General features: G+C 50.6%; 1 protein-coding gene across 1 annotated transcript in view; it reads right to left on the bottom strand.

Annotated features, from left to right (window-relative positions):
• RASGEF1C (RasGEF domain family member 1C) overlaps window positions 1-25,848 on the bottom strand; it is a 45,264-nt gene that overhangs the window by 6,966 nt on the left and 12,450 nt on the right. Inside the window, exons 5-12 of the mRNA XM_055566466.1 lie at window positions 18,985-19,185; window positions 18,028-18,102; window positions 8,821-8,910; window positions 7,165-7,267; window positions 6,545-6,624; window positions 6,368-6,463; window positions 2,845-2,940; window positions 753-876 (exon numbers count right to left, since the gene is read on the bottom strand). Coding sequence (XP_055422441.1) covers window positions 753-876; window positions 2,845-2,940; window positions 6,368-6,463; window positions 6,545-6,624; window positions 7,165-7,267; window positions 8,821-8,910; window positions 18,028-18,102; window positions 18,985-19,185 — 865 coding nt within the window. The remainder of the gene's footprint in view (window positions 1-752; window positions 877-2,844; window positions 2,941-6,367; window positions 6,464-6,544; window positions 6,625-7,164; window positions 7,268-8,820; window positions 8,911-18,027; window positions 18,103-18,984; window positions 19,186-25,848) is intronic.

Raw genomic sequence — 25,848 nt, 5'->3', positions numbered from 1 at the left:
CAGGCCTCCTGTGTGCTAAGCAGGGTCCTCCCAGCGTGGTCCCATGACATCCTGCATCCAGAAAGCAGCTAACCATGGGGCCACACTGTCCCTGCGAAGGTCATCAACTCAGCCCCAGATGACTGTTTGCTTCTCCACTACTTTCTCTTTCTGGAGGAGGCAGCTCCGGGAGTATACTCAGTAAATTCATAAGCAAATCTGTTGTATCTGACAAATGATCAGATGGAAATGCTAACCTATTTAAGGGGACGGATATCAACAGTGCTTGGGAGAATGGATGCCTCATTTCATGACGGTGTGTATTACACATGCACACATATGTACATGGGAACTCACATGGCATACATACATACACATGCAAACACCAGCTGTGAAAAGACCCAGTCAGCCTGGTGCTTTACCATCCCCACATGAGCCCTGGGACGGCTGTTTTTATCATCATGCCCACTTTCCTGATGAGGGAATTAGGGTCAAACATCGTTCAGATTTACAATGTCCAACAGTATCCAAACTGTGCCCAGGGAGCAGCCCGACCTTGGGGCCACAACCTGCCTCTCCCCAGGCCTTGTCCTGTGCTCTGGGGGCAGCAATTATCCAGGTGGGGGATACAGTCTTCTCTGCTTCCTCCCAGAACCAGCACACTTGGGTGTGGCGCATCCCTGCTCACAGCAAGGGCCCTGAACAGTGATGTAACTAAGAGACCTCCCACGAGCTTCATGGCTGAGGGCAAGGGAGGCCAGGGGCTGCCTTACCATCCTCGCTGAAGATGGGGGCAGTGTGCAGGTAGTGGGTGATGCTGAGGTCTTGCTCGAAGGGACACTCCACTTGTTTCCAGGTGATGAACTCTCCTACTTGCTTGGCCAGCTCCAGAAATTTCTGCCAATGACATAGAGACATAAAGCGTAGGCGCCCTTAGTGCCTGGAGGTCACCTGTGGCAGTGGGGCTGGCCCTGGCTCGTCCTCTCTCATCACTCCCAGTGAGGCCTGCTTCTAGGGTGGGCAGAGTGGATCACGGGGCAGAAAATGACAGAGTCCCTCATCAGGAAGTCTGGATGCTGGTCATCTCTCTTTATTCTCTGTGAAGAATTTGCTACACCCAATACCTAAGGCTCATCCCCCTTTCTTGTCTTGGGGAAAGGGCAGTCTTGGGCTATGGGCATCAGCAGGCAGTGCATAAAGCTAGAGGTGACTACTGCTTCAGTTTCATTCTGCTTATTTTTTGTGGTTATCTCAACTTATGGCAAGTGATGTATCCCTACTTACAGCAAGTCTGAGATGTAAATGCATTTAAATAAATGTATTTAAATAAAATTTAACTCATTTAAGTAGAATTTTGAGCAAAATTTAAATACATTTATTTAAAAATTTAAAAATTGCTAACTTAAAGAAGGCTTTTTAAATACACAGTTGTGACTGGGTGAGAACCCCACTCTGTGGCTTCCTCTGATCAGCCTTGATGTCTGCCTCTAGCCCCCACTGCCCATGCCCAGGCATCTGCGGCCACTTAAGTACCTTGCCTTCTTGTCCAACCACCCACCCTTCCTCCTAGGCCTTGGTTATAAGGACCAATTCAAGAAAGACAAAAGACAGGGTGTGCACTGTGAACTCCCTAGCCCCTTAGCCCCTGTGGTCTCCAAGCCCAGCCTCTTCCTTGCTGCCTGAGCCTGGACTGTTTCCCTGGGATGCGGCACCCAGGCCACCTGCTGGACTGGGCTTCGTCCAGCTATGCCCAGCCCTCAGGGGTCATCAGGCCTGTGGGTTGCATGTGAAGACCTGCTGGGGTGTCCAGGTGAGGCCCACAGCAGAGGCAGCTCCAGGTGAGAGAGTCCAGGCATTCACCATGGGCCCTATTAGTAGGAGGTAGCAGCAGAGCCCTTGGCCAGCCTTGCTGCATGTCCACACCTCCCAGACCCTCTGTGTGGTCGTGGTGGAAGCCCTGTTCCATGGTGGGAGAGACTGAGACTTGGACAGAGTGAGGGGCCAGCCCAGAACTGCTACCACTTGGAGAATGAGTGGGGCTGTACCAGGGTAGGGCTGGTCCACTTGCAGGAGAAAAGCCCCTGCTTTCCTGTGGATTGGGAATCACTGCTCATGCGATGCTCTGTCTGACACAGTGACCATCTGCTATCACTAACCTGTGCCCTTGGGACTGCTCTTCCATTGCTCCCCTTCCATGCCCAGCCCACAGCCACTTTGAGACACATGTGCTGGGTGAGTCTGTGTGTCGGGTCAAGACACGGAGTGGATCAGCCTGGCCTTGCTTCTAAAGAGCTTGGGGACTTGAGTGCTGTGACTGATGGATAACAGTCCACTATGTAAGGGCCTCCCTCTGCCTGTGAGGTCAGTGGGGGCTTCCTGGAGGAGGGAAGAACACTTGAGCTGCCAGTGATGTTATCTGCAGAGGGAGAGGAAGTCTTTATCTCCTTCTTTCCACCTTGCCTGATCACTTCCTCCTGCTGCTAAGGGCCCTCCTTCGGAAGGCCTCTCCTGACCTTGAACTGTGCTCCTCTGCAGCTCCTGTCACACAGCACCTCGTCAGTTGTCACCATGGGTCTGCATGGCTCTCTCTCACCAGCCTGGTGCTTCTTAAGGACTGAAAATTATGCTACTTCACCTGTGCTGGGCACAAGGCCTCTACAGAGTGGGGATCCACGTGGTCATGAGCCTCAATTTCTTCCTGCAGAAGATGCAGAGGGACCCCAACAGTCCCGCCCTGATGCTGGCTGCAAACTGCTGCACTCCGCCTCAGAGCCCTACATTAATCCAACCACTCGGGGCCAGCTCGGGGAGCTCTTATCAGTCTGCCTAACTTGGTGGCAGGCCCTCCAAGGGCCTGGACCCTACCTCAAAGTTGACATGTCCGTTGGGGAGGCGGTTGGCACAGCCCTCATTTAGGAAGTAGATGTCCTTGATGAGCAGGCTGAAGAAGGGGATGACAATCTGGAAGGGAGAGGGTGCAGGTCAGCCCTTAGCTGGCCTCCCCATAGTGGCTGCACAGGAGAGAGGCAGCCGTGTCAGCAGCCCCCTGCCCCAGGGCCCTCAGATACCCCCATGCAGAGGGCAGGAGAGACTTCCTGGGCAAGGCTGCCCAGTCTCAGAGATCCACGGGTTATAGACTACTTAATATGCACCATGGGGGCGGGCAATGTGGAAACCACAGAGGAGCCACAGACTGGAACGAGACTATTTTCTCCCAGGCCCCATTGGACCCCAGTGCTGATTGAGCTCCTGCTGTATATTTCCCTCGTGTTGGGGCCGAGGGAAAGATGCAGAGTTTCAGCGGCCTTTGAATGTTCTCCCATCGTCTGTTGGGAGAGGCCAGTGGGAGCCTCCCCCCACGGATCATGGGTCCACAGACAGGCCTCCCCACTCATGTGCCTCAGGAGGAATGGTGTGTACTGAGCACACTGCTAAATATAAAATAAATATTAAAACAAAAATAAATAGACGGAAATAGAACAATTTTTTAAAAAGTTTTGGTTTTATGAATTAAAAAAATGGAATGTGAATCATCTGCTGTGAAACTCTGTGGCCTCTTTTACAAATATATTTAACAATGTGCTACTCCGTGTCTTTCTTGAAGCTAAAGATCTAATCGCACCATATCAGGGCAAGGCCAGGAAACATCCCTACTCTGGCTCCTGAAGGGACGGGCTTCTGCACTCAGCCTGAGAAGGGCCAGGTGTCTGTTTCACTGTCGGCTGTCTTGTTTCTCCCTCCTTATTCTGCACCTGGTGACCCCAGGTGGTGCTAGTGGTAAAGAACCTGCCCGCTAATGCAGGAGATGTAAGAGATGCGGGTTCAATCCCTGGGTGGGGAAGATCCCCTGGAGAGGGCATGGCAACCCATGCCAGTACTCTTGCCTGGAGAATCCCATGGACAGAGGAGCCTGGTGGGCTACAGTCCACAGGGTCACACAGAGTCAGACATGACTGAAGTGACTTAGCACTTAGTACAAGAAAGGAGACCAGCTGCTGACAGCTCAGGCTACTGTTGGGGGTCAGTTGGGTCTACCTTATGTGTGGATTGAATCGTGCCCCTCAAAAAAGGCATGTTGATGTCCTAAACCCCAGTGCTTACAAATGGGAACTTATTTGGAGATACAGTCTTGCTATGGATCAAGTGGAGATGATGTCATACTGGATTATGTGGGCAGGTACTTTTATAAAAAGAGGTAAATTTGGACATATACTATCTGTTTCACACAGTCATGTGAAAAGAGACAGGTAAGAGTGATGCAGTCACTAGTCAAGGAATGCCTATGGCCATCGGAAACCAGGAGAGGCAAAGAAGAATCCTTCCATACGGCCTCCAGAGACAGCGTGGCCCTGCCAACCTTGACTTTGGCCTCTGGCCTCTGGCACTGTGAGACAGGACATTTCTGTTGTTGTAAGCTACCTAGTTTAATGTGCTGTGTTTTGCCAGCGCAGGAAATAACACATCTGCTCTGCCCTCAGGCTCCAGAGCTGGGCCCGTGTGGCCAGTCCAGCTACAGCCAGCTTCCAGCCCGTCCCTCAAGTCCTGACACTTCTGGCTCGGGGAATGCCTAGATCATTCCCCATCCGAGCTGACAAGGGCTTGGAGGTGAGAAGCTGAGCACTGAGCACTCGGCAAGGCATCGAAGCATGGCTGGCTCAGCTGGGCAGGGCAGCGGGGGAAACTGAGGCCCGTGGAGTGTCAGGGCCTGGGACAAGGTCACCTAGCTAGTGACCACTAAGCCGGGGCTAGAGCCAGGCTCACTAGGGTTTGTTGGCAACAGGAGTTTCCTGGAATGCAGAACTTGTGGTGCTAAGCCTGGGGCAGTCCCAGGCAAACTGGGGTGAACTGGTTATCCTAGATTTATGTCCGTTCAGCAACCATTTGCTCGTGTCTTCTCTGTGCCAGGGCTTGGAGACAGTGAGAGCATGTCACATATATTCATTCCTGATACCAGTATGGCAGGAGACAACCTACACAGTGAGAGGCGTCTTTGCCATCTCCATGCCGTGTTTAGACCCTTCCTGTCTCCTTTTGCACCCTGGTCGCCGGGGCGTCAGTGGTGGGCCTGAGCACTTCGTGTGCTAAACTGCATACAGATGGGGTCACATTTCATCCTCATCACTGTCCTGTGAAGTAGGGCTCTTAATACCGCATCTCACAGATGAGGAAGCTGAGGCTCAGGGTTAAGTAACTCATGGTGGTGGTCTAGTCGCTCAGTTGTGTCTGACTCTTATGACCCCATGGACTGTAGCCTCCCAGGCTCCTCTGTCCATGGGATTCTCCAGGCAAGAATACTGGGGTGGGCTGCCAATCCCTTCTCCAGGGGAATCTTCCTGACCCAGGAATTGAATCTGGGCCTCCTGCAGTGCAGGCAGATTCTTTACTAACTGAGGTACAGTAGCTCATACGAGCTCATAGAGTGGTAAGCAGTGGACACAGGACAGGACCAGTGGGCTCTGCTCCAGAGCCCTGTCCTGCTCTCTTCCTTACTGGGCCCAGAGGTGGGGTGGTCTCCGTCCATCTGCAGCCCCTCACTGTGGTGCTGAGTTCCTAGTCCAGTTCCGGTGTGTGAGGGCTAAATGGAGTTGGAATGGGAGCCCTGCTGAGATGGATGGAGGGTGGGGATTCAGGGCAGTGGGGCTCTGGGAACAGAGGCGGCCCCTCGGGTGCCTGGTGCAGGCCTCTTGGAGGCAGGGCCGTTGGAGCGGTCCTCGGGGTGGCAGCATCTCCCACGTGGGAGGATTTTTCACCACTTCTGTGCGTCCTCACGACTGTAAACCTGTGCCCTTGTTCTCTGGACCTGAGCGGTTCCATCGGAACCCAGCTCAACACGGAGGTCACCCAGAGAGACCTGTGTGGAGGGGCTTCACGACAGAGACGAGGGGAGCGGGAGGGGAGGAAGGAGCCAGCCACAGGCAGGAAGAGAGCAGAGTGAACTTCTGGCCGCAAAGTTTCGGCCTGGGGCACTGGAGGCCTGCAGCAGCACCTCCAAACCTCCTCCCCTCCTCCCCTCCTTCATTTCCTCCCTCTACCTTCCTTCCAGCCTCTAGCCTTCCATTCTTCCTTCCATCTCTCCTCCCCTCTTCACACCCTTCCACCCATCTATTTATCCTTCTTCCATCCATTCTTCCATTGACCCATCCATCCATCTAGCTACCAGTTAGAGCTGCTGGGGAGTGTCTTGATCTGTTTGGGGAAATGGTGAGTTACCTATACTGGAGGCATTCAAGCAAGGTGGCGTGACTCTCTATTACAGGGGTTGTAGAAGGGCAGGGATTGGACCAAGTGACCGTCCAGTCCCCACCTAGGATCTCTGACACAGCCCTCCTGAGCCCAGGTGGTCCAGAGCAGGGAGGAGCTCTGAGGGCCAGGCAAGCCTCTGACTTACCTTCTCCCGGCTGCTGTGGGCAGTCAGGGAGCGGTGGGCTGCCCCTCGCAGGGCTGTTCTATAGTTGCAGAAGTTGCCTGTTGGGTCCATCTGGTGCTGCAAGGAGACAGGGAGGCATTTGGGCAACTGTGTCCTGGGGATGCTGGTGGCCCCCAGCAGCCCAGCAGCCTTGCTTACCTCGAGGATGAAAAACTTGGCCGTCTTCACTTTGGCCCAAGTCTTCTTCAGCCTGGAGACCGGGCTCATGTTCATGCCCGCTGGAAGAGGGATGGCTAAGCTGGGCACAGGGCCAGGCTGGCAGGGCTCTTCTGGGCTGCATAGTTTTATTGCTACACAGCTCCTCTGGGAAGCCCCCAGCTGGGTGATCCCCTAATCCTCTCAGGCTGCACCCTGACGAGAGCTGACATTTGGGGGAGCCTCGGCCTGCCAGATGAGGGGTGGGTGGGCGCTAATGGACGCTGCGTCCAGGCTGGCCTGGCTTCTGTATGTGTAGGCCCCTGTCCCCATGCCCACAACATGGGCTTATACTGTTACGAGGAGCCTGCTTTGGGTCCCCACTCGACCTGAATCTGGGTACACGCTGCCAAACTCTCAAAGCACATTGAAAGGGCTGGGCTTGCCTCTAAAGGGGCACCTCCCCAGGACTTTGGGGTGGGGTGGGGGAATTGGAGCCCAGCCAGCACCCACCTCCTGCTCAGAGGCACATCCTGGCTGGCGCCCCACTGCCTGGCTGCGCCCGCCCCACCTCCTCTGGGAGCACTTGCCCTGGGGGCCCCAGGCCTGGCCGGCCCACTCACAGATAATGGCCATTAGTGAATTGAAGTTGCCGATGTTGAAGCACTCCCGGGCCACGTCGATGAAGAACTCAATCACCTGGGCCCTCTGTTTCTTCTTGGCTGGCTGGGGACAGGGTGCCCGAGCCTCAGTGATGAGGGGTCCCCACCCTGCGCTGACCTGCTTAGGCATCTTTCCCCTCATTAAACTTTCCAGCTGAGATGCTTTGGACCAGGGCGATCTGCAGCCTGAGGACTCAGGGTCTCACCACGCCCCGGGGGGAGGCAGCACAGAGTCCATTGCACAGAGGGTCAAGTGGGGAGTGGTGGGACTTCTGTGGGGACACACGAGCCGCCTGCAACATGGGGGGCATTGGGGGCCTCTCATGTCCCCCTCCTCTCAGGCTCAGTGCCAGCATCTCTTCCCTTGGGTGCAGGAAGCAGAGCCACCTCACCTCTCTTCCCAGCACCAAACAGCCTTCACTCTGCATGGGGTGTGGTGGCCACACGGTGACCCCGAGGCCCTGTCCCCTAGAAGCCCCACCACTGCTTTCTGTCAACTGACTGTGCGACCTCACCCCCAATGCCAGCTGACTGTGTGAGACTTTGACCTCCTTGAGGACTCAGAACCAGACTGTGTCCTTCTTTGGCAGAGTGCTGCCTGGCTCTGGGGTGAGCTCAGTCCAGGTTTTGCTCAGGTAAAGCCCCATCTCTCTTGGCTCCCAGGCCAGGGATGCGAAGTCAGAAGAGGCAGGGCTCACGGAACCCCACAGTATCCTCTCTAAGGAGCTCGCCTGCCTCCCAGATGTGCGGTGTGGTCTTTACTGCCACTGAGAAGTGTGTTGTGTTACTGGTGGAGCTGTGATACCTGAACCCTTCAGAGAGCTGCCACCTGAGGTCCTGCTGTGCTTTGGAGGGCAGCCCCCACAGCGATGGCAACAGTGAGCAAGCAAGGCGGACGAGCAGGCTCGACCATGGCAGGGTGTGGGCGTCCTGACGGGAGCCGCTTGAGCCTCTCCCACTTTGTCGATTGCAGGCATTGACCCCATAAACAAACCCCTTACCCCTCAAGCTCTGTCTGCTTCCAGAGAGCCCACCTCAGCATATATGCTCCCTCCAAACCGTCCCTGAGACAGGGGGCCTGGGCTTCACCTCTCAGTGGAGGAATGGACTGGGGAGAGGGCCCCGCCGCCGTAAGGAGGGGAGGAGGCTCGGCAGGGTCTGGCTTGGCAGGGCTGAGATCCAGTGGTCAGCACATCCAGCTCGGTGTTGCCGAGTCTCCCTGCTTTCTGGGAGATGCCAGGGACCTGGACTTCAAAGGGCGATCTCCCACTTCTTAAAGTTGGATTATTTCTACCAAGTCCCGAGTGAGCTACACAGAATTCAGCTGCAGGCCAGGCCGCCCCAGGCACAGGTGGGAGAAGCGGATAGCCTACTCCCCTCTCCCTCAGTAAGCATCTGACTCCCTCTGGGACAGGCAGGTGGATTCATGTCAGGCTCTACTCAGAGGGAAATGTCTCTACAGGCAAAAGCCAGGTAACACCTGGTATCCCAGAGGGTGCCCAGCCTGGCTCTGGGCTAGGAGACAGATGGGCTCATCATGGCCTTCTGGTTCCCCGCCAGGGGGGCTCCTCTCCAGCCCCGGCCAGCTTTGGCCATGCCAGCTCAGGGTCTACGCACCATGCAGATCTCCGTAGCCACGAGGTAGCACAGTCTGTTGAACCATTTCACGTAAGCTTCCAGGTTGTTAGTCTTGTCGCTGAAACAAGGCTAGGAAAGACACAAGAACACACTCAGACTTTTTGTCCATAACTTTTTGAACGTGAATAACTCTTTAAAAGTCAGCCATCATCATTATAGACGATCTTAGAAACGTCGAAACCTCAAAACCATCCACAAATATCAGTGATTTGACATATCCTTCTAGTTATATTTTCTATACACCTAAAGATGTAACTTAATATATGTATATATCATATACCCCTACACACAGTTAATGCTCATTACTCATAAATTTCGTGTTTGCTTCCTAAAATTTCATTTCATTTGTAACCTCCAAATTCACACTCTCATCACTTCTAGGTCATTTGTGGACATGCACAGAGTGGCAAGACGTTTGTCACCCACCGCGCCTGTGAGTTCCCAGCTGAGGTTGAGCTGATGCCCTGACTTCTGGTTTCAGCTTCTGTACTGTAAACAAGTGTCCTTTTCCTAATCTACTTAGTGTCATTTTTTGCATTTTCGTGATGTCTGTTGGTGATTTCACTGGTCAGAGTAGCCCCAAGCACAGAGATGGAACCCTCCAGCACAGCGCTGCCATGCTGCCTCATGTTCCTAAGCACACGGAGGCTGACATGCGCCCTAAGGAAGAAAATATGTGTCTGACAAGCTTCATTCAGACGTGCGTTGTAGTACTGTTGGCCATGAATTCAGTGTTACTGAATCAACAATATAAGGGCTCATTAAACAGAAACACACACAAATCAAGGTTATATATTGACTGGTTGATGAAAAGGCTGTGATGAGACGCTTGCAAGGAACCTAATCTTGTATTTTCTTTAGGACTAAGGACTCAATATTTGCCAATTCAGTGTTCATGATGACTATAGGATATAAGGATGGCAAATAATGAGGATCAGTCATATGTATGTATGTACGTTTCTATCTATAACTATACATTTCCATATTTTCCCACATGAACGTTCTCATGTGCTATCAAATATCCTTTAGAAACATAATTTAAAAAGTGGAAACATAATTTTATAAATCCACTGTATAAATGTATCACAATTTCAGAGAATCCAAAAGAAGCAAAGAAAGAAAAAAGAAGAATAGGTAAAGAAGGCAAGGTACAACAGAAAACGGTAAAAACAAATCCACACAGATCAGAAATTACTCTATATGGATTTGTTTAGTCAAAAATTAAAAAAAAAATCCAACCGCCTGTTATTTTCAAGAACTACATCCCAAACACAGGGATATAAATAAAAATAGAAAAATACGCATGATAAATATCACATATCTATCTTAATATTAGACAAAATAGACTTTAAGGCCAAAAAAAAGACTCTAAGGCAAGAAGCATTAGAAGAGTTTAAAGGGTAACTGCATAAAGATAAAATTTTTGAGTTATTGAGAATATAGCATGAGTTTAAATTTGTCTGTACCTAATAGCATAGCTTCAAATTATGAAGGCAGAAATAATCCAAAAATGTAAATTCCTTATAAGGAGGAAATTAAGAACACCTATTCATTAAAAGACACAGTAATGAGAATGAAAGGCAAAGCAACCAGGGGAAGAAAATTTGCCGTACACCTAACTGACAAGGGATAATTAACTAGTACATATTTTAAATTCTCACACAAAACTCTTAAAAATCCTTAAGAAAAAAGACAAATCATTAATAGAAAACTGAAGGAAAATTAGGGACAGGCATTTCATAGAAGAGGAAACAAGAAGGTCCAAAAACACATGAAAAGATGCTCCATTTAACAGTCTGACAAAAATTTAAGTTTGACAACTTCAAGTGTCAATGAGGCCGTGGAGCAAGAATAACTCCCTGGTGGCAGTGTAAATGGATACAGTGTAAATGGATACAGCCTCACTTGGCATCGCCTGTGACTGATGCAGGGCAGGCAGTGGTTCCGTTCACAGGTATATCCTAGAGCAACATCTCAAAGCGTCGTCCCTGGGCTCCTGGGGGCCTCCAGGACCCTTTCGGAGGTCCACGAGGGCAAACCTATCTTCATATTCATAAAATATTCCTGCCTTTTCACTGTCTTAACATTTGCACTCCTACATAATAGAATGATGGGTAAAATTACTGCTTCCTTAGCCTGAACTGAGACAGAAGCCCCAAATGATTCCATTGTGTTCTTCACTATTACATACTCACAGTAAAAGAAAAAAAGTGAGTGTGACTTAAGGATGTTCTTGAGAACATAAACTTCAGTTTTATTAAATCTCAACCCTTGAGTATACGGCTTTTTCATATTCTGTGTGACAGAACGGGAGTGCCGTCATCTGTTGGCATTCTTAGATGAATGGTTCCACCACCCCTCTTGGATACCAAAATCGGAGGATGCTCAAGTTCCTTATGTAAAATGGCATAGTATTTGCACAAACTCCTGCACATTCTCCTGTATACTTTAAATCACCTCTAGTTTACTTATAATACCCAATACAATCTAAAAACTATGTAAATAGTGGCCTGGTACACAGCAAATTCAAGTTTTGTTTTTTTAGGACTTTCTTGAATTTTAATTTTTTCTAATATTACTAATCTGAGAGTGGTGTGATCTGCGGTTGTAGAACCTGCAGGTGCGCAGGGAGGACTGTAGACAGGGGTACTTCTGCTGTGCGCACAGGTCTCATGGTGCTCTTGTGGAAGCACATTGGTGCGCCTGATGTGACCTGAACTTTACCCACGGAGCACCACTTTACCTGAAAAAAGACTGACCCACATGGTTACACACATTTCAGGCTCATGGTGCTCTTGGGAAAACGCACTGGTGTGCCTGACGTGAGCTGAACTTTACCCATGGAGCACCACTTAACCTGAAAAAAGACTGACCCATATGGTTACGCACATTTCAGTATTTGGCTGATGCTTCCTTTAAATCAATTAAAATGATCCTGTAACTTCAAGGTAAACAATTGATAGTATTTGTTGCCAAGGATAAAATTCAAGTTTTCAAGAGAAAATTGGGAACCTAAAAAACACATATCGCCTCTGGAGCCTGACAGGTTCCCAATACTTAAGAACTTTTTTGGATGATATTAGTAGTGAATATATACAATGAATATTATTTTAAAATATCATCTAATGAAATATGTCAACATTCAGAAGATCTGCTTGATTAGGTGAACCCATATTTTCCAAATGGCCAATATATGTCAAAATTGTACATGCGCAAAAAGATCCATTCAAGATGCGTGGTTTAGTTGCTCAGTCGTGTCCAACTCTTTGGCTCTTTGTAGCCTCAGGCTCCTCTGTCCATGGTATTTTCCAGGCAAGAATACTGAAGTGGGTTGCCATTTCAAGATGGACCAATGACTTTAATGTGATGGAGTTCAGATTCCAAACTACAACTAATCGTAAAAAATTATTCCTTGTTGAGTTTTAGTGTAGTATCAAATAAGAATATTCACAATTATTTGAAAAGGCCGTAATACACTCCTTCTTTTTCCAGCTACATATTTGTGTGAGGAAGTTGGATTTTCAATCACAATAATGTTACGTCAAGAGATTGAATGCAAATTAAGAGAATTCAGCTGTCTGCTATTGCCAGTCATTAGAGAGAGGTTTTTCAAATAGCTGTGAAAAAAAGAGAAGCGAAAGGCAAAGCAGATAAGGAAACATACACCCATTTGAATGCACAGTTTCAAAGAATAGCAAGGAGAGATAAGAAAGCCTTCCTCAGTGATCAGTGCAAAGAAATAGAGGAAACCAATAGAATGGGAAAGACTAGAGATCTCTTCAAGAACATTAGAGATACCAAGGGAATATTTCATGTAAAGATGGGCTCAATAAAGGACAGAAACAATATGGACCTAACAGAAGCAGAAGATATCAAGAAGAGGTGGCAAGAATACACAGAAGAACTGTACAAAAAAGATCTTCATGTCACAGATAATCATGATGGTGTGATCACTCACCTAGAGTCAGATATCCTGGAATGTGAAGTCAAGTGGGGCTTATGAAGCATCACTATGAACAAAGTTAGTGGAGGTGATGGAATTCCAGTTGAGCTATTTCAAAACCTAAAAGATGATGCTGTGAAAGTGCTACAGTCAATATGCCAGCAAATTTGGAAAACTCAGCAGTGACAACAGGACTGGAAAAGGTCAGTTTTCATTCCAATCCCAAAGAAAGGCAATGCCAAAGAATGCTCAAACTACCACACAATTGCACTTATCTCACATGCTAGCAAAGTAATGCTCAAAATTCTCCAAGCCAGGCTTCAACAGAAGTGAACTGTGAACTTCCAGATGTTCAAGCTGGCTTTAGAAAAGGCAGAGGAACCAGAGATCAAATTGCCAACATCTGTTGGATCATCAAAAAAGAAAGAGAGTTCTAGAAAAACATCTATTTCTGCTTTATTGACTATGCAAAAGCCTTTGACTGTGTGGATCACAACAAACTGGAAAATTCTGAAAGAGATGGGAATACCAGACCACCTGACCTGCCTCCTGAGAAATCTGTATCCAGGTCAGGAAGCAACAGTTAGACCTGGACATGGAACAACAGACTGGTTCCAAATAGGGAAAGGAGTATATCAAGGCTGTATATTGTCACCCTGTTTATTTAACTTACCTTCAAAGTACATCATGAGAAACGCTGGACTGGATGAAGCACAAGCTGGAATCGAGATTGTCAGGAGAAATATCAATAACCTCAGCTATGCAGATGACACGACCCTTATGGCAGAAAGTGAAGGACTAAAGAGCCGCCTCTTGATGAAAATGAAAGAGGAGAGTGAAAAAGTTGGCTTAAAACTCAAAATTCGTAAAACTAAGATCATGGCATCCAGTCCCATCACTTCATGGCAAATAGATGCGGAAACAATGGAAACAGTGACAGACTTTATTTTTTTGAGCTCTAAAATCACTGCAGATGGTGACTGCAGGCATGAAATTAAAAGATGCTTGCTCCTTGGAAGAAAAGTTATGACCAATCTAGAAAACATATTAAAAAGCAGAGACATTACTTTGCCAACAAAGGTCCATCTAGTCAAAGCTATGGTTTTTCCAGTAGTCATATATGGATGTGAGATTTGGACTATAAAGAAAGCTGAGCACAGAAGAATTGATGATTTTGAACTGTGGTGTTGGAGAAGACTCTTGAGAGTCCTTTGGACTGCAAGGAGATCCAACCAGCCCAACCAGTCCATCCTAAAGGAAACAAGTCCTGAATATTCATTGGAAGGACTAATGCTAAAGCTGAAGGTCCAATACTTTGGCCACCTGATGCGGAGAACTGACTTATTTGAAAAGACCCTGATGCTGGGAAAGATTGAAGGCAGGAGGAGAAGGGGATGACTGAGGGTGAGATGGTTGGATGGCATCACCAACTCAATGGACATGAGTTTGAGTAAACTAGGGGAGTTGGTGATGGACAGGGAGGCCTGGTGTGCTGCAGTCCCTGGGGTCACCAAGAGTTGGACACGACTGAATGCCCGTCCCATCACTTCATGGGAAATAGATGGGGAAACAGTGGAAACAGTGTCAGACTTTGTTTTTCTGGGCTCCAAAATCACTGCAGATGGTGACTGCAGCCATGAAATTAAAAGACGCTTACTCCTTGGAAGGAAAGTTATGACCAACCTAGATAGCATATTCAAAAGCAGAGACATTACTTTGCCAACAAAGGTTCATCTAGTCAAGGCTATGGTTTTTCCTGTGGTCATGTATGGATGTGAGAGTTGGACTGTGAAGAAGGCTGAGCGCCGAAGAATTGATGCTTTTGAAATGTGGTGTTGGAGAAGACTCTTGAGAGTCCCTTGGACTGCAAGGAGATCCAACCAGTCCATTCTGAAGGAGATCAGCCCTGGGATTTCTTTGGAAGGAATGATGCTAAAGCTGAAACTCCAGTACTTTGGCCACCTCATGCAAAGAGTTGACTCATTGGAAAAGACTCTGATGCTGGGAGGGATTGGGGGCAAGAGGAGAAGGGGACGACAGAGGATGAGATGGCTGGATGGCATCACTGACTCGATGGAGGTGAGTCTGAGTGAACTCCGGGAGTTGGTGATGGACAGGGAGGCCTGGCGTGCTGGGATTCATGGGGTAGCAAAGAGTCGGACACGATTGAGCGACTGATCTGATCTGAATGACTGAACTGAACTGAGAGAAATTTTTTAAAATACCGTAAGACAATATCACTCTTCTCATTAATTTTTTTGGAAAATAGAGTTATTTTTCATAAAATATGTAACTTATTAACATATAATAGATTATTATGATAATGAATAAATATTTTTTAAAGTTATTGGCCTTACTGGGTAATATAATAAATGTTTAGTTGCTAAGTCGTGTCCAACTCTTTGCGATCTCATGGGCTGTAACCCTCCAGGCCCCTCTCTCCATGGGGCAAGAATACTGGAGTGGGTTGCCACTTCCTTCTCCAAGGGATCTTCTTGACCCAGGGATCAAACCCATGTCTCCTGTATTGACAGGCAGATTTTTTACCTCTGAGCCACAGGGAAGCCCATTATAATAAATACAGGGAGCTGTTATGACAATAAGCTGCCTACATATGAACATGCAAGTTGTGAACTTTCAAAGATGTGAATGTGCGTTCCATCAACATCAGACATGAGTGAAGTGGCAGCTTGCCCTCCATCTCCTGTTGCTGTTGATCCTTCAGTTCTGCTGTCTCCCCCTCCTCTCCCTTCTCCAGTCAGTAACCCTTCTTTCCTAGTCACGTGACGCCAGCCCCTGTATGCCCGCTGTTGTACTGTACTGTGATTTTCAAAGTACTGTACTGTAAGATTTAAAATGTTTTCTCTGTTTTTGTGGGTTTTTAAAAATGTATTATTTGTGTGAAAAGTATTACAAACCTATTACAGCACAGTACTATATAGCCAATTGTGTTAGTTGGCTATGTAGGCTAACTTTGCTGGACTTAGGAACAAATGGGACTTACGAATGTGCTCTCAAAATGGAAGTCATTCATATGTAGGGAACTTTCTGTAATTAATCTACATAACCAAAAGTTCTTTGGGGTCCTCCATAATTTTTAAGACTGAAAGCTGTCCTGGGACTAAACCACTTGAGAACTGATGATCTAGAAAAAAATGTACCCACATACATAGGAAATGGATAAGAATGTTCATAGCAGCAATATCTGTAATAGCTGAGAGGCTAGAACACAGAAGTGTTCATTTACAGTAGAGTGGGTAAACAATCATGATGTTTTTCACAATTAAATATAATACTTGGAAATGGCCCAAACCCCAAACAAAACAAAACAGAAAAACAACCGCCTAAGAGCAGCGTCTCCTCCCCACTCCTGCTCCCAGGTCCATGATGAACTCCTCAGCGTGCCGGCGTTCCTAGAGATTGTCCACACAGACATACAAGCAGATGTGCATTATGCACCCTCCTTTGTTACACAGGTGGTCACATGCTCTTTGTCACTGCTCTTCAGTTTTTCATCTCTCAACAATGGATCTTTGGCAAACATTCCATTTTTGCTGCGTCCTGTGCTTAGTCACTCAGTTGTGTCCGACTCTTTGCGACCCCATGGACTGTAGCCTGCCAGTCTCCTCTGTCCATGGGGATTGTCCAGGCCAGAATACTGGAGTGGGTTGCCATGCCCTCCTCCAGGGGATCTTCCCAACCCAGGGATTGAACCCAGGTCTCCTTCATCACAGGCAGATTCTTTACCATCTCAGCCACCAGGGAGGCCCAAGAAAGTGTTAGCCATGTCCAACTCTTTGCAACCCCATGGACTATAGCCTGCCAGGCTCCTCTGTCCATGTAATTGTTTAGGCAAGAATACTGGAAAGTGAAAGAAAGCGAAGTCCTCAGCCGTGTCCGACTCTTTGCGACCCCATGGACTGTAGCCGACCAGGCTCCTCTGTCCATGGGATTTTCCAGGCAATAGTACTGGGGTGGATTGCCATTTCCTTCTCCAGGGGATATTCCCAACCCAGGGATCGAACCCGGGTCTGCCACATTGTAGACAGACACTTAACCGTCTGAGCCACCAGGAAGTCAAGAATACTGGAGTGGGTTGCTATTCCCATTTCCAGGGCATCTTCCCAACACAGGGACTGAACCCAGATCTCCTGCATTGCCAGCAGATTCTCTACCATCTGAGCCACCAAAGATGCCATGCAAATGTCCTTCATTCCATTCTTACAGATGCTCTTATTCTAATGGTTGCATAGCCTTCTATGTATGGATGTATTACGATATTTAATCGAGTCCCTGTGGATGGTATGGTAGTTTGCTTCCAGTCTTTGGTCATAAAACACAGAAAAATATCCCAGATATCCTTGTGTGTACATCTTTGTGTATACATGTGTGTGTGTATACCTGTAGGATAAATTGTTAGGTGTGAAAAGGTGGGGTCCAGAGTGTACATTTCAAGTGTTGATTCTATTGCCATGCTGCTCTCCAAAGTGGCTGTGCCAATTTCACCCCCTACTAGCTGTTTGTGAGACTGTCCCTTTCCCTAGACACACACACACACACACACACACACACACACACACACACAAACACACACACACACTAACACACACACACACTGTTTAGTCTCTGCTTATCCTGGAGGTGAAATGCAATTGTACATTTAGTTTGCACATCTTTTATTAGGTGCCAGGGAAGAAGACATAATATTTCCAGTTCTGCTTCAGATTTAACTCCTTGATAAACACCAAGTATACTGATGGATGGGCTCTCAGAAAGAGGGGCAGGCTCTGAAATTCGGTGTGTAATCCGCCTTCAGAGAGAAGAGTGTGCGCCCTGAATTTCTTGGACAGCATGCATCGACCTGCGTTCCCCAAGTGGCCACTAGAGGGCATTGGTGCCCACCACAACACACCGGGAGGGCACATGGGATCTAGTAGTGGCCTGGGTGTGAACCTCCACCCTCTGACCCACCCAGAGCTTTGGATCATGGAGTGCCCCCAACCCTTGCTGGGTGGCTGACCCCGTCAGGCTCGTCCCGCCCTCCCAGGCTTCCCTGGGACTTAGGGCTGCTGGGATGGGCCCGCCTTAGGCTAGGGGCATGGGTGGAATGGGCACGTCCCCCCCAAGCCCATCTGCTCTGTTCGGGCCCCTCTGGAGCTGGCTGAGCTGGTGCTCTGGGAATCCCACAGAGGGACTCGTGGGTAGGGGTCCCTGCCTGGACAGTCTGTCCACGGGCCTTCTACCTTTGTGCTGGCCAGAGGGTCCTTGTTCACAAAAGCCTGGACAAACTCCTCAGGTCCGATGTGCCGCAGCTGTTCCTGCAGCAGAGAGAAGAGGAGTCAGGAAAAGGAGAAAGGGATGTCCACTGGGTGCCCAGCATGGGCCCACTGCCCTTTTCACGGGGGGGCCCCACAGCCCTGTTCCGGGTTGTCACAGAGCTCAGCACCATCCTGAGGATGTCAGCCTCTCCCTTCCTCTGCCCAGGGGCTGCTGCTTTTCACGGAGGCCAGGTCAGCGTCTCCACAGGGAGTGCTTCTCCTCAAAACTGGGTCATCGCAATGACCTGCTCCCTCCTGGGTAGGCCTGGGGGCTAAGAGCACGGGATCTGGGTCAGAAACGAATGCTGGCTCTGTTCCTCCTGCTGTGTGACTTGTGGCAAATCACTTAAACTAAACCTCTGGGCTTTAGCTTTATTTGTGAAAAGAGAATAATAACAACACCTACCTGGCCGGGGGGTGGGAAGATGAAATGAGACAGTGAATATAAGTCTTGACCATAAAGGCTGTTTGCGCTTCTCTGTAAAGCTGGGGTGGGTGCAGTGGCTGTGTGAGTCCTGGACGGGGGAAACTGAGACCTGGGTGGGGAAGGTGCTAGCTGTGGGGCTGATTACACATCCGGTGGTGTCAGAGCCAGGATATGAACCTCATTCCTCTGTCTGGGGAGGCCTGGACTCAGACAGGCCAGAGGTCAAAGTTAGGCAAGGTTGGTACCTGCGGGCCTTCTATTCCTTGCCCCAGGCATGGGGAGAGACTGCTCCAGAGACAGGGCCCTCTGCAGATGCCAGGGTGGCCCTGAAGGGATGGGCTCAGACCCCGGGTTAGGCTGAGATGAGGTGCGGGACCAGATGGGGGAGGGGTGGCTGGCTATGCTCAGTATTCCAGGCTCTGGGTCTGGGTGGAGGGTGGCACAGGCCTGCTCACCAGCTCCACGTGCGTCAGCTGCTGAGCCAGCATGTAGGGGTCACTGCAGATGCCAAGGAGCTCCCTGTGGATGGAGGCTGGAGGCTTGGTCCTATAGGAGATGGGCTTGTCGGTGCCCAGCAGGCTTTCCGGTCCCTGGCCCAGAGCTGCCAGCTTCTGGTGCAGAGCCTGCAGGAGCTGATGCATCCTCTTTCTGTACGCCTGGAGTGGGGTAGAGATGGTGCTCAGGCTGGGAAACCTGCCTTCACATAGCAATGTCTAAGACAGGAAGGCTTCCCAGCTGACATGGATGGGCTACTCCTAGGTGTACCTACTTGTACCAGGACCCAACTCAGGACAGGCTAGGGTTGGGGCTCACAGGCAAGGCTGGCTGGGGCAAAGGCTGCAGGATCGCCAGCGGAAGCTGAGTACAGCACACCTCGGGGAGGATGACTGGGGTGCAAACTGCCTGAGTTGTCTAGGTGGGGCGGGCACTGCCAGGGAGTGGAGGAAGGGAGGTGTGGGATGGGCCCTTCCCTGGATGCTAGCCTTTTGCTTGGCTTTAATAGGTGTCCCTCTTGTCTCCCAGCCTAGCTTAGAGAGGGCTTCCTTGCCCAGCCTTGCTGTCCATCCCCCGCCCCGGGCACTCTTCTCCAGCTCACCCCACGTGACTTCCTTGTGGGACCACTGCAGGAGATGACTGCGGTTGTTTACGGCCCTGCAGTGATAGCTCGGAGAGCAGGGAATCTGAGTTGACCTGTGTTACAGCTCTGGGCATGCAGTGGACACTTGATAACCATTTACTGTAGCAACAGGGCCCCTCGCCATGCAGCTCAGATGCCCTGGGCTTGGTGCAGGGACCACCCTCCCACCCCACAGTGAAACCAATTATTGCCCCTCAGAGACCCCTATTTCCAAGGAAGGTACATCAGACTAGCTGGGTTTATGGACCAAGATGTCTTCACCTTCCCAAAGGGCTGTCAGTAACTCACAGAACAGGCCCCCCCAATTTGTCAGCAAATGGCCTCCCCAGAGGTGGATTCAACCCCCTCGAGCTGGGACCTGGCCTGGGAGCAGCAGTGGGCATCTGGGGTCTGGACTCCTGGCAGCAAAAAGGTGTCAGGCAGGCAGGTGGGGTTTCCAGTGGGGTCTGGTCCCAGATGCCTCAGAAGATGGTGACTAGTCAGCACCGCGAGGTAATTTCCGATAGGAAAAATGCATGTTCTTCATACACACAATCCCAGAGGCATTTTGCAGGTGAGCAACAGGGTGCAGGGCTTGCCTGGGGACCTCAGTAGTTCCTTAAGTCTCTGATGGGGCTCGGAGGAGCGCTGAGGACCACCCCTGTTGGAGATGGTGTCCCCACACTTTATGAAAGTGCTTCTCTGTGGAGTGGCCAGGACAGCTTTGGAAGAGCCCTTGGGACACAGGGAGCCTGATCCTGAACCCAAACCCTAATGCTGACCCTGACTCCCAGAGTCGTGAGGGACAGACCGAGAAGGCAGCCAAGTGTGGGGGTGACCTGAGGTCTGACTTCCCTTTGTTGCCCGTGGGAGGAACACCGCCCTCTCACCTTGAAAGCGAAAGATGCTCAGTCTTGTCCGACTCTTTGTGACCCCATGGACTATACAGACCATGGGATTCTCCAGGCCAGAATACTGGAGTGGGTAGCCGTTTCCTCCTCCAGGGGATCTTCCCAACCAAGGGATCCAAGCCAAGTCTCCTGCATTGCAGGCAGATTCTTTACCAGCTGAGCCACAAGGGAAGCCCAAGAACTGGAGTGGGTAGCCTATCCCTTCTCCAGGGGATCTTCCCAATCCAGGAATTGAACTGGGGTCTCCTGCATTGCAGGTGGATTCTTTGCCAACTGAGCTGTCAGGGCTGTATCCCAAAGTATGCTTACCACACATGCTGCCTCCCAGGTTTTCATCTGAGTGCCAGGAAGACAGCGAGTCAGGTCCAGCCAGAGTCAGCCCCAGTGACACATCGGTCAGCAGTGGGCCCCTACACCTCCACCCACCCCTCATGTCTCTCTGCTACTCAGTCTGGAGGGGCCTACACTGGCTGTCGAGTTCCTGCATCTCCCACTCAGCCCTCCACCACCCACCTGACTCCACTCTCATCACCAGGCTGACTCTCGCTGTCACCGAGGACCTCCTGTCATGAGAGCCAGGAGGTAATTTCTCAGGCAGCGTCTGCCTCAGCTCCCCAGCTCTCCTGCTCTGGGCTGTCTGCGGGCTTGCTGGTTGCCCTGTGGCTGCATGCCAGGTTCCTCCTGCCTCATCTCCTCCTCTCTTGATCATCCTCTGTGCTTCACTCCTGTGTTTTCTGGTTCGCCTCCAGCATGTCGTTTAGTGTGGGCAGTGTGTGGACAGTGTTCTCCTCTGATCTCCAGAGCCACGTGGACAAGGACACCAGGACCAGACACATGCCATCAGAAGTCACGCTGCCCTCCGCAGGGCTGCCCGCTCCGCCTGCTGCCTGTCTCAGGCTCCTGGCTTGGAGCCATCCTCAAACCACCTTCTCCCTCAGGCCGCTCCAGACCATCAGCAGCCCTCTTGATTTTGCTTGCTTCCATTCCCGTGTCTTCCACCACGGTGTATGTGGTCTAGGCCACGGTCGTTTCCCTGGTGGCTGCAGCCGCAGCCACCTCAGTGGGCCCCGTGCATTCCCGCCAGCCTCTGTCCACTCCACCCTGCCGCAAGAGCGTTCTGTTCCAAACACACATCTAACCACCGCACCCTCCTTCCCTAAACTGTTGCAAAGACAAAAGCCCGGCATGGCTCAGGGATCCTGAGGTCAGCTCTGGCTGTGCTCAGTGGCCTTCATGTAGCCCTTGCTCCTCTTCTCCGTGCTCCAGACACAGGCCATCACCCCCCCACCCCTCTGACCCACTGTCTCTCCTGCCCCACCGCCAAGGCAGGACCTGTAGCCTTCTTCCTCTGAGCTCCATTCCCTTCTTTCACAGTCCTTGCCCAAGCCTCTCATTGGAGTACCAGCTCCATGAAGGTGACGCTGGGTCTCTCTTTGCTGGTGCCCAGAATGAACAGGAGGGACCCACACACATTAGCGGATTGGACAAACCTGGCCTTCACCTGCTTGTCAGCCTCTCCAAGGCAGACTGCAGAGCCTACTGAAATCAAGGATGAAGTGCGTCTGTGGCTATAGTTTGATACAGCCGCGCACTGCCCCTATTTTTAAAAATATGCAAACGATGTAGTAGGCCTTGTTTCTGTAGAACCCATATCCACTCCAAATCGCCACTGACTATGTGCTAATTCATTTAAAAATTTTCTAGTGGTGTTAACCTCAAGCTTATCTGTTGGGCTTTTTTTTTTTTTTTTTTGGTGAATCTGAATGTGGGGAGGGTATTTGACCTTCTCTTTGACCTTGTCTCGTTTGCTCAGTGATCTCCACACCTTGTGGATGCAGGCTGCGTGATCTTGGACAATGCAGGCAGGCCTGGGGACCTACCCCCAGAAAGCCCAGGTGTTCCTTGTTGCTGTCCGGGCCTACCTCTGGAGCCCCGGCCCGCCCTGCAGCCTCAGCTCCCCCAGTGGCGGAGGACAGGGGCTGGACTGTTTTCTCTGTTGTTCTCAGTTCTCACAGTGCCGCCCGCTGCGTGCAGAGCCGGCTATCAGCGTGGAGGTCGCTGTCGCAGGGCGGCCTGGGTGAGGGGTAGTGCTCTCCAGGTACTTCCAAGTTCTCCTGGACCCAGCGTTTTGTGATTAGGGTCGGTTTCCAACCAGACAAGAAAAGACCCTTGTTTTCTAAAGTTCCTGAAAGCTCCCTTCTGAGTGAGCCTGTGGCCGACGTCCAGCAGCACAGGCAGGAGCTCTGCACCCATCCATCACCAGCTTGTTCTCTAAGTTGGCAGCCGCCACCTGTGGCCCCGGGGAGCCGGCAGACAGCCGTGTGAGTCGGAGAGCAAGGCTGGTGACCGAGAGGGCTGCCCGTCCAGTCTCCTGAGCGGCCAGTGCGTGTGGCCAGGGGACTGCAGTTCCCTGCCCTGTCTCTCTCAGCAGGTCTCTGACCCTCTAGGCCTCCCTGGAGCCCCCCCTCATCTCTTTCAGCTTCGGCATCACCAAAAGGTGAAACTGCCGGGTTTCTTGAGGTGAAACGGCTGAGCCCAACCTCTAGGGGGGGCACGGGAGCCACCGTCTAGGGCAGGGTCTCCTGCCCAGCAGAGGGGCACCCAAAGACGGAGCAGCTCAGACTCCACAGGCACGGACAGGGCCTCCTTGGAGCCCCTCCAGCCCCTTGTTCCCGGCTACTGAGAGGTGGTGGGGAGCACAGGGGGAACGTGAGGCTTCCGGGAGATGGCAGGGAGTCAGGCGGAAAGAGAAAGGCTTCCCCTTTCACAGCCACTTTGACGGGGAAGCCCCGCTCCCCACTGGCCTGCCCTACCTCCTTCACATTCCTGAACAGCGCTGTTTTCCTCACCATCCTGCGACGGAGGGATTATCATCTTCCCTCTTACAGAAAATAATTTCGGGCCCAGAGAGGTTAGGTAACCCCAAGACACACACGCTCTGGAAACACTCGTGCTTTCCCCACTGTGTGTGCTCTACACTTCATATCATTTGACCCTATCATCTCTGTGTAAGAAATCTTTTACAAGATGATTCCGAAATGTTTTTGGAGCAAAATATATAATGTCTATGATTTAAAAAAAAAAAAACATTTGGAGGGAGGGGGGAAGTGTGTGAAAGGAGAGAAGAAACGAGTTCGGCCAAATGTTGATAACGGATGAATCTAGGCGATGAGCACACGGGACTTCATGGTTACTACTATCTATATTTGTATATTGGAGAAGGAAATGACAACCCACTCCAGTATTCTTGCCTGGAGAATCCCATGGATGGAGAAGCCTGGTGGGCTATGTGTGAAAAGTTCCGTAACAAAGTTTCATAAAAGTTAAAAATAATCCCCATGTGCCTGGGTTTTGGAAAGAACTTGCTCCTCATCATAGCTTAGGTTTACCAAGTGCTGAAATACAAGCACAGGGGACTGCAGGGACTCTGCCTCAGACCTGTGTGATGGTAACAGTTATAATCTCCGTTTGACTGATGAGGAAACTAATTTGGAGAGGGGAAGCACCTCGCCCAAAGTCACATAGCTGTGGGCTCAGAAGGTCTGACCCTGACCTCAGGTTCTGAGTCCCGTGGGTCCTGACTTACCAGTTTGGTTCAGAGCTCACCAACTCCTTTCTCAGCTGAGACTTTGCCTGTGCTGGGAAGGGAGCAGCCTGCAGGCTGCCTGAAGCATCAGGAAAGGGAAGCAACGTCTACCGCACATCCCCTGGGAGCAAGTGCTTTCTGGAGAGGGGCAATGTGGGACTCACAAAGACAGATGGGGCATCCCTGGCCGATGCCTGGCTGGGTGGCATGGGGACTAGGGAATCTCAGCTCCAGTTTACATCACTTAGCTTACCTAACTGTATGGGAAGGGATGAGAAATTCCCTAAATGAGTTACTTCAGCTCTGAAAATCCACACCTGGTGGATGACTGCTTTCAACAGTCCGTTCACAGGTCTTGGCTGTGTCTTATTTTCATCCACTCAGTGGTTAGAACAGATTTCCCAGCAGATTCTTGAGGGTGTAGTGAGGAGGCGCTGCTTCTCAAAGAAATAAGCCCAGGACTTGCATCTGTCCCAAAGCCCTGTGGCCAGAATGGCAGGGTCTGCCTCTGAAATGGCTCTGCCAATGGAGAGGCAGGCCTGACAAGGGCAGATAATCCATCTTGTCAATGGCTTAGACTTCACACTGCTTAAAGGCCTACTGTTGGGGGGTGGGGGTGGAGATAAAGCAGAGGACTGGGCTCTCATCCCCCTACAAACCCTCTACTCCATCCATCCATCCATCCATCCATCTACCGTCTCTGTATCCATCTATTTTCCGTCCATCTGTGATGCCCACCTCCCCTTTTATAAAGTCACCAACAGATCCATCAATTCATTTATCTACCCTTCCTCCGTCCATTCCAACATTTGTCCTCATCCATCTACCCACTCCTCCATCCATCCACCCACCTTCCCATCCATGTTCTCACCGACACCCACACGCACACCCATCCACCTATCCATTCTCCCACCCTCCCATCCATCTGTTCATCCATCTACCCACTCCCTAGTTATCATTTCCGCCTTTCTCCTTCAGTCTTTCCATCAGTCTTCCACAGCCACTTATCTTATTAATCTCCCTGCCTACCCAACCGCCCAAACATCTCTCTTCCCTCCTCCACTCACCCATCAAAGTAGCCAACTATGTAGCAAACCGCTCAGCATTTCCCCTTCCTGCCTCCTTCTCCTAATCCATCCAGTCATGGAGCCTTCCCTCAACATTTCCTGCTGTACCTAAGCCAAGTGTCATAATCAATCCCCAGATGGATCAAGGGATGCAGAGGAGGAGATGACCTTCATCTCATCAAGCTCTCAGAACATCTCACTTGCCTGCTCTGTCTCTGAATCTGCCCCAGGGCAGGGCCTCCCTTTCTGAGCCTCATTAGGCCTCGGATTTCGCAGCTTCCTGTTGCTCAGCCTGCCTTAGCAATTTCCCTTGGCTCCTGCGGCTCTGGGTTCAGACCCACTGTGGGGCTATCAGCTTGCCACATTCGGTGTCTTCCCAAGACAAGCGACACGCACTCCCCTCTGTGTTCTCACCCCAGTTCTGGGAGGTAGGGAGTTTTGTTCCTCTTTCACCTTTAAGTGCCTTCCCCAGAGTAATGGAGCTGGGAGAACAAGGGCAAGGTGTGGTGTGCAGAGGCACCTGATGCCCAGTACACAGGCTGCCTCCCAAGCTACTGGGGAAGAGGCTTCTGCCAAGCCAGCCTGCTGGGTCACTGACCTGACCAGGCAGCTGTGAGAGCCCTTCGCTTGCCATCTGA

The sequence above is a fragment of the Bubalus kerabau genome, chromosome 1 (assembly GCF_029407905.1).
Source record: "Bubalus kerabau isolate K-KA32 ecotype Philippines breed swamp buffalo chromosome 1, PCC_UOA_SB_1v2, whole genome shotgun sequence".
Taxonomy (NCBI): Eukaryota; Metazoa; Chordata; class Mammalia; order Artiodactyla; family Bovidae; genus Bubalus; species Bubalus kerabau.
The sequence above is the reverse complement of the archived record's forward strand: the minus strand, read 5'-3'. Positions and strand labels throughout refer to the sequence as shown.